The sequence below is a fragment of the Centruroides sculpturatus genome, unplaced genomic scaffold (assembly GCF_000671375.1).
Source record: "Centruroides sculpturatus isolate CEXI.00-Female unplaced genomic scaffold, Cexi_2.0 scaffold339, whole genome shotgun sequence".
Lineage (NCBI taxonomy): Eukaryota > Metazoa > Arthropoda > Arachnida > Scorpiones > Buthidae > Centruroides > Centruroides sculpturatus.
Genome location: NW_019384539.1, coordinates 362934 through 372127, shown reverse-complemented (window position 1 = coordinate 372127; position 9194 = coordinate 362934). Strand labels below are relative to the sequence as shown.

The 9194-nt window shown below is 32.2% G+C and overlaps 1 protein-coding gene across 1 annotated transcript in view; it reads right to left on the bottom strand.

Moving 5' to 3' along the window:
- The window catches only part of LOC111623334 (zinc finger FYVE domain-containing protein 1-like), a 56491-nt gene extending 53557 nt beyond the window's left edge, over nucleotides 1-2934 (bottom strand). Inside the window, exon 1 of the mRNA XM_023365870.1 lies at nucleotides 2806-2934. Coding sequence (XP_023221638.1) covers nucleotides 2806-2934 — 129 coding nt within the window. The remainder of the gene's footprint in view (nucleotides 1-2805) is intronic.
- Nucleotides 2935-9194: the final 6260 nt, after the last annotated feature.

Genomic DNA, 9194 nt, shown 5'->3' with positions numbered 1-9194 from the left:
ACCACGATAATGTCAAATTTCACACAAGTTTGGTAACTGGTCAGAAACTGTTATAACTTAGATGGGATGTACTATCATACCAACCATATTCGCCAGATCGAGCACACTCAGATTATTACTTGTTCTGGTCTATACAAATTTTTTTTAACTGTAAGACATTTACTTGAAATGACAATGTCAAAAATCACTTGAATCAGTTTTTTGTAAGCAACGATTAAAACTTTTATGAATGTGAAATCATGCTACTACCAGAAACAATGACAACAGGTATTTGATCAAAATGGTTGAAATATAATTCAATAGAAATATTTATTTATTATAAAAATATTGTTTTTTTTTCCATGGAAAAAACGAACTTACTTTCCAAACAACCCAATAAAAATAACATTTTTTTTAATTAAAATGTTTCATAATTATTAAACATATATAAAAAAGCTGGCAACATTGTCACTGAACTTTTCCAGCATTCTTTATTTGTTTCATTCCTAATAATTGCTACAATTACCTTCAAGTCTTCAGATTTACATAAAATTATCTAATACAAATAATTACAATTCAACTATTTAAAAAATATTATCTTTCCCCACCTTTTCAACATATAAAGATCTTTTGGTCTAATTTCAATAGAAATTATGATTAATAAAAAAATATTTATCTCAAAGAATTTCATAAAAAACAGTTTTTTTATATTTTTACCCTGGTTGGAGAGTTGAGAAAATATCAATTTCTTAAAATTATTTTATTAATATATACTGGAAAAAGTTAAAACTCAAATTAGTTTATTCTATCAAAGTTATAAAAATGCAAAAAATGTTAATATTGAAAGTGGGGTGATTTTCAAAAAAGAATTTGGAAACACATTTTTTGTTAAACTAAAATTTGTATGAGTAAAAAAATTTCATAACTTGGAAGCTTTTAAAATAAAATAAACTATACACTATTCAAAAATAAAACTTATAATATTGAAAGAGAGGTCAGAACCCCCGCATTTCTTTATGCAGCAAGAATGTAGCAAAATGATATCGAGCAGTGTTGGCCAATTAGAAACCAGTTTCAGTGTGTTTGCTGTAAAGGGCTTCTCGAGCGCTGCATAAAGAAACATGGGGAACTAAAAATAAAAAAATTCTGACACAATCAACAGAAGAGTTTAAAAGGTATACCAGGTTTCTTGGTATAACAACAGATAAAAAATTAAAATGGGATATTCCTGTGGGAAACTTGTCCACATATACATGGGTTTTAAAAAAAAAACAATTATTTTTAAATTATTGTAATTATGTTAATTATTATGTGAAAAGTATGCATTGTAAGCCAATTGATAAAGTAACTGTTTGAATTTCCTCTATAATCCATTCAATCAAATGTCTCTATAATCAAATGTCATTTTGTTTCTTGCCTCTAGAAAGCATCATGAACAAAAATAGCAACTTGCAACAGAGAAGGCATTTTGCATTCTGCAGTCCACAAACTCATAATCAGTCATCATTATGCACAAGAATGTTTGCCTTACTGATTGATCACTGATCACTTTGAAATTATCTGAGAAACTCATGTTTGCCAATGATGACTGATTCTGACTTTGCAAACTGCAGAACACAAAATGCCTTTTCTCTTGCAAGGTTGCCATTTTTATTTGTTACACTTCCTACAGGCAGCAGGCAAAAAGATGTTTAGATGAAACTTGGACATTTACTGTATTGATTGGTGTACATCACATACTTTTCAGGTAATAATTAACATAATTACAATGATTTAAAATGATAGCATTCTTTTTGAAAATTTATCAGAATATTCAAAAAATTTGCATTTCTGATTTCAAAAACACAATAAAATGTGTATAGAGCCAAAAACTACATGTAATATTCTGATGCATTTCTTGAAATTATTTTTTCACATCATCTACAGATCCAACTTAATAATTTTTTTAAGACTAATGGTCTCAGATTCTTCAATCTGGTTTCTATAACATATTTTACATAAAAAATTGAATACCATCAAAATGTATTATATAAAACATCTGTTTTTCTGTTATCAAATTACAATAATAGCTTCCTTAGATATTATTCCTTTAGCTTCCTTTATCAATTGATTGGGAGATAGCTTCTTTTATCAATTGTTTATGTCCAACTTCATACATCAGAGAAGAAAAGCCAACTATCTTATACCACAATGTCAATTATCCATAGAACTGTCCTCACCAATCTGGCAAATAATATACACTGCTGGCCATTAAAATTGCAACACCAAGAAGGAAAGCAAATAAAAAAAAGATATTTATTGTACATAAACAGTATGGCATAAAGACAAAATGATTAAATTTGCAAGCAGTTTGGGGGTTTAGAGGGGCGTGAAATTAGTAGACACAGTTGCCATCCCCGGCGGCTAAAACAGCCATTATCCGTTTAAGCATGGAGTCGAACTGGGCTTGGATGACAGAAACGGGCAACTCATTCCATGATGCTTCAAGTCTATGCCACGCTTCATCAACTGTATTAGCAGGAGAGGGGTGGCGGGCCAGTCTCTCAGCAACCCATGACCAGATGTTTTCAATTAGTGAGAGATCTGGAGACCATGCAAGCCAGGGCAACAATTGAATATCCTCTGTATCAAGGAAGGTCAGAACTCGATGTGTAACATGAGGTCTTGCATTATCTTGTTGGAAGCTGGCATTTTGCAGGCCTCGAAGATAGGTTATAACCACTGGATGTAAGATGTCAGAAATGTACTGATCTGAGTTCAAATTATCATCGATCCGAACTAGAGATGTGCATGTCTAGTACCCAATGGCTGCCCATATCATCACACTAGATGCAGGGCCTCTAAGCCAATATCAAATGCAAGCAGGCGATGAGCAGTCTGCTCGGAGCCTCCAGACACGTATCCGGCCATCAGAATGCTGCACGCAGAACCGGGACTTATCTGAAAAGACGACATTGTGCCACTACTGTATCTAGCTTTGTCATTGGGCACACCAGAGTCAGTGTCTCTCTGTATGCTGCATTGTCAAGGGAAGCCGAAGTAATGGTCGCCGTGCTGACAGTCCACGTTGCTGCAAACATCGTTGCACCGTACGAGCAGATACTAGACGTGCTGCAAACAAGGTCATTTCCTGACTAATAGTCCATGATGTGGTTGTACGGTTTTGCACGGCCGACCTCACAATATGTCTGTCCTCTCGGGCATTAGTCATGGGAGGGCATTGAGATTCTGCATGCTGTTCAGTAAGATCCTCAGCAGCCCATCGATTCCATATTCGCATGACAGTGGTTGGATTTCGACCAGTGCGAGTGGCAATATCACGGAACGATAATCCACACTCTTTAGAGGCAATGATCCTGCCTCTATCGAATTCCAACACTTGCTGATAAGCATTTCTTCTTCTTATTCGAGGCATACCACAATATTCTGATGGAACCCCGACCTTACAAAGCGATTTCTGAATGAGAAATCCACTGCACAACTTTTCTTTTATGCAGTGCTTCAGATGTCGTTTGTCCCTCCTGCATTGTCTACATGCACTGAAATATTAATCATTTGCATATCCCAACCTCTTCTTCTTTTTATGTGATTTTGACGTTCATACGATCATTCCTTCCTGGTGTTGCAATTTTAATGGCCAGCAGTGTATTATTGGAATGAAATATGTGACAATTTAAAAAAAAATCACAATTTACTATAAATTTAAAAAATAGTTAACAATATTTATGTTTTGAGAATTGAAGAATTGTACACTTGTCAATAAACATATTATAGAAAGATAAATATTTAAAAAAAAGAGAGAGAAAAGAGAAGGAAACAAGAAAGTTTTTCCTAGTTCACTTAACTATATTTGAAACATGACCTGAAAAAGGTCACAGACCATGTAGCCTCTTGGTTACCGTATTTTGATGAGTATAAGTCGCTGTCAAGTATAAGACGCACTCTTATTTTGAGACAAAAAATTTAGAAAAAAACTTTTTAATAGGATTGTCTAAAGATGCATTTTATTAATCATAGTGGCCAAGAAAGTCTTCAACTGAATCACTGCTATCTACTGGTAAATTACACCCATTAGGAAACATATGTATGACGTCATTAATGACTGATTCATCATCATCAGAATCTTCATAGATCGCCTCATCTTTGGTACCATCCAGAGCATTAGATATTCCAGTTTTCTTGAATGACTTAATTAATTATGATCTCCGTTTTAATACCTTCCCAAGCACGCAGCACCCAATTACACACTTGCGCAATGCTGGCTCGTTTTATTCTCCCTGTTGGTGTTAAACTTTTATTTGTAGCAGTCATCATCCACTTGTTCCATTCATCACGAATTGCTTGCTTGAATGGCTTATTTATTTACACATCTAAAGGTTGCAGCTGTGATGTAAGCCCTCCTGGAATTAGTCGAGAGTCAACAGAATGACAGTCGACAGAGCATGGTGGCAATGACTTGTGTGCCGCTACTCTGATAATCTAGGTACTCTAACCATTCAGTTGAGGGACCACCTGCTTAACAGACCACTGCACAGGTTGGTCCCTAGAGTGGACCACTACTGTAGATAATTTAACTGTAAAAATGGTTACCTGTCGAGTATAAGACGCACCATGATTTTGAGCCCCAAAAAGTAGTAAAAAAGGTGCAAATCATACTCGTCAAAATACGGTAATATTCTTCAATTGTTTTAATGTGCAACCTTTATTATGACCAAATAGTTATTACAATTAATGCATTTTCAAAAACAACTTGTATATCAAGAAAATTTTTCCATTATTTCTTTATAGGAAAAATTCTAACTCATTCCTGGTAATCTGAATAACTCCAATTAATTTTCCAAATGACACTAAAACACTATAAAAAATCAATTTACCTATCAGTCCATAACTTTATCATGATATTAGCCTCAAAAGCTGCAATTACCACACTAGCAAAAAGTAAATAATGTCATTAAGGGGGTAATTTTGTAATATCATTAGCAGAAACACAATAAGTTTGTATAGCACCCCCTATTAAGAATCATATATAAACTGTATTTTCTATAATATGCAGTAGACATCAGTAAAAAAACAATGTGTAAAAGGTAAATATAACACACTTTCAAACCCATAATGAGTCCAGCAGAATAGTGTATATTTCACTTTACAGTAAACTCTGTTCTACTGGACTCATTATAGGTTTGAAGGTAGGTTACATTTACATTTGTTTATGGTCAAGTTCTTCAGATTTAATGTGTAAAAGGTACTGTATATTTTTATATTAAAATATTACTATATAAAAATAGAACAAGAGTGAAAATATAGTAATGAACCTAACTTACTGTAATAAGCTATTAATGTTAAGTTTGTACAACTGCACTGAAGTTTCGAAATAAAAATCACTAAACTGAAAATATTTGATATAACATACACAATACTACTGAAACAAATATAAGCAGATCCTAAAATGGAGTTGTTCCCTAATTCAAACTTTTAATAATATAATTTTCAAATTTTTCACATGTGCACTTTTGAACAAATTTGATATTGGAATTAATTGATTCATAAATTGTGAAGGATACTAAATAAAACCATTTATTATAGCAGGAATTCAGATACTAGATTACACTGTATATGTAAGGGTTGTCCAAATGAAAAGTAGACATGCCATATTTCATTGTGCAAAGTAGCAATTGGTGGGCCATCTTACAGGTGGGTAAGCTCAGCATAGGCAAAGTACTGGCTGCATTAAGTATTAGTGGGGATAGATTTTATTTCCAATAATTGGCAGATTAATGTTACGTTAGTTACAATGGAAGCATCCAGAGTCAAACAACACATGATAGTTCAATGTTTAGTGGCTGAAGGGAAGAGGAGTGCCAATGTCTACAGATGAATGAAGCACATTTATGGCAAACATTGTTTAGGATGAACAGCAGTGAATAATTGGTGCAAGAGTTACAGAGAAGGCAGCAAGTCAATTCAGGATAAACTGAAACCAGGTCAGGTGCACACTGTAATCTCCACTGTACCAATTGCTGCTCTGGAAAACATAAATCAGATGAGTTACAACTTGCACTACAACTTTCATATTTTTTTGGTGTACATCACACTTCTCAGGTAATAATTAACATAATTACAATAATTTAAAATAATAGCATTCTTTTTGGAAATATATCAGAATATTTGATTGACAAAGGAAGCTATCTCCCATGGTATTAACATGGGAACAAATACCATGGGAGATAGCTTCTCCCTTGGTATTAACATTCTGTTGTCATTATAGTATGTAATTTGACAACAGAATGTTGTCAAATTACATACTATAATGACAACAGATGTTTTGTTTTATATAATACATTTTGATGGTATTTAATTTTTCATTTAAATATGTTGTAAAAACCAGATTGAAGAATCTGAGACCATTTGTCTTAAGATCTCTTAAGAAAGCTTTGCGAGGGCAAAGATTCATGTCAGACAATGAGATGAAGGATAAGGTCAAAGAATTTTTTATCAGCAGCTACCAGAATTCTATGCAAGAGACATCAATCTGCTTGTAAGATGCTGGGATCTTTACCTAAACAAACATGGAGATTTCTTTTAGATAAATGTTTATGACATGTCCACTTTTTATTTGGGGCAATTCTTATAGAAAGCTACACACCAACTAATGCCGAAAATTATCAGGCTAGAAACAGCTATAATGATATATTATGAGACAATTTCACACTAGAGTTAGACGTTAGGTGCCATCTCTTGATAAATTTAATAATTATAATTTTTAATTATTGGTTATATTGGGTTTAGTGATGATGTTTGTTTATACCAGTGTTTTTCAACCTTCTTGAATAGTGACCTCTTTAGGTACACTTGTCAATAAACATATTATAGAAAGATAAATATTTAAAAAAAAGAGAGAGAAAAGAGAAGGAAACAAGAAAGTTTTTCCTAGTTCACTTAACTATATTTGAAACATGACCTGAAAAAGGTCACAGACCATGTAGCCTCTTGGTTACCGTATTTTGATGAGTATAAGTCGCTGTCAAGTATAAGACGCACTCTTATTTTGAGACAAAAAATTTAGAAAAANATATCAGTGATTTTAAAAACTACGTATTTAATTTTCTTTCTGTTGAGACCTAAATATCAATTGAAAAACCAATTGTACTGTAAAATAAACAGATACAGCCTTCTCACTGAAATTGTAGTTTTCTTTATTGTAGTGTAGGACCTACAAACACTTGTCTTTTTCTTTTACCCGCGACCCCCAGCGTAAGGCTTTGCGACCCTTCTGGGGGTTGCGACCCACAGGTTGAAAAACACTGGTTTATACAATCCTTATATAATGTTATGCTAGACATGAAGGCCATTTTACATTGTAGCTAATAAACAAAAAAACAAACTAAACATATAACTTTTTCTTATGAACGTATAAAAAATTATGTTTTTTGATTTTTCAATGAACCACAAACATTAAGATATTCTTAGAAAAATAACTACTTACAGTTTTAAAAAATACATATTATGAATAAGTAACTTTACCTATATGTAACTATTAAAATTCAGCTAAACAGATTTAATAAATATTTTTGTAACATTTGCTAATCTTTCAGTTTTAATTACAGTTGCCAACTTTCTCGTACAAAAAAGGAGGACATTGTACAGACATTGAACAGTGAAGGACATTTATAACATAGTAGTTTGTTATATATATTTGTCAAGTGGAAATTATAAAACATTAATAAACAACCAACCAACAACTATATTAATTAGGCAGGAATAAAGCTACAAATATTAAATTTGGAAGTTGAATTTGGATTAAAACATTAAATAGACAATAAATAAAGTTTTAAACTCAATGTTAGAATTATTATCAACTGCTGCACAATTCCACCCTAATTGAATCCCTAAGTTTTACTTGATTGTCTGACTCTGATTAATAGTAGTCTTTCTCTTTCTATTACTCTAGTGAATGGAAAAGACAATAATATTTTAGAATAAGAAAACAAAATATTGGAACGCTGTCTGCCAATAATATTTCAGAGACAATAAAGTGAAAGAAGCAATTATTTATTACAATCTGAGCTGTAATTTTTAATGGTCTTTTAATTTAGTCACATAACTTCTAGTCCAGACTGGAAATTTGTATGTTGTTAATTGGGGTCTCTAGCCCCTAAGCTTTATTTTTGTAGGGTTTTGCCCCTGTACATCATACATCTCCTGATAACAATCAAGCCATGCTGGTGTTCTAACTNATAAATTTAGGATGCCTCGTTCATTTACGATACAATCAGACCAAATAATTAATCGGTTTTAAACCCTCGGCTTGATTTCTTTATGGACATTATACTGTACAGAACAAAAATATCACGAATGAGCAGAAAGATAAAGCTCCAGACTAAATCAGATATGCCCCAATCAAGCCATGCTGGTGTTCTAACTCCATTATGGAGAAAATTTTGAACTAAAATCATGTGACTTCTGGTCCAGACTGGAGGTTTGTATATCGTTAATTGGGGCCTCTAAGCCTTCCATATCTGATCTCAAATTTCATCTAACTCCATTCTCAACATTAATGAAGGACAAACTGACAGGCAGAAGACAGATGACAGTGGAAATCTATAGATATGAAATTTCAAAACTGCAATACAATTAAACTAAAACAACCAATTAAACTTGTACTCAAAAGGGGACTAAGGAAACAATATAGTCCAGTGATAGTTGTCCTTCTTTTAAGATCTTGTTTCGTGTAACAATGGTTTCATTTGTGCACGTTTAAAATTTCATTAAAAAATATAATACAAATTTTATTCATTGATATAGATATACCAAATATACAAGGTGTTTCAAAATGTTGGAATGTTGGGAAAAATTTAAATCGAGTCACAAAAAAGTCAAGATAAACAAAAAATCTCAGTAAATATGTGTAAAAATGAACTGCAAAGTTTATTTTTAGCTATATATCTACATACATAGTTTTAGCAAATCTTAAATTTTAGAAATAGCATTTATTAACCAACTAAAATTTTTAATTATTGTTATTAAAAAACATAAACAAGTGGATACTATTTTGCATAAGTCATTTTAAGTAAATTATTCCAATTTCCAAATTGGAAAAAGTTATGCAGTTGAACAAAATAAAACTTGGATTTTGTGTTTATAAAATTAAAGCATTGCTACTATTCATTTAAAATATTCTTAATATTACCAACAATGTTAAGAATTTTAAATGAAAA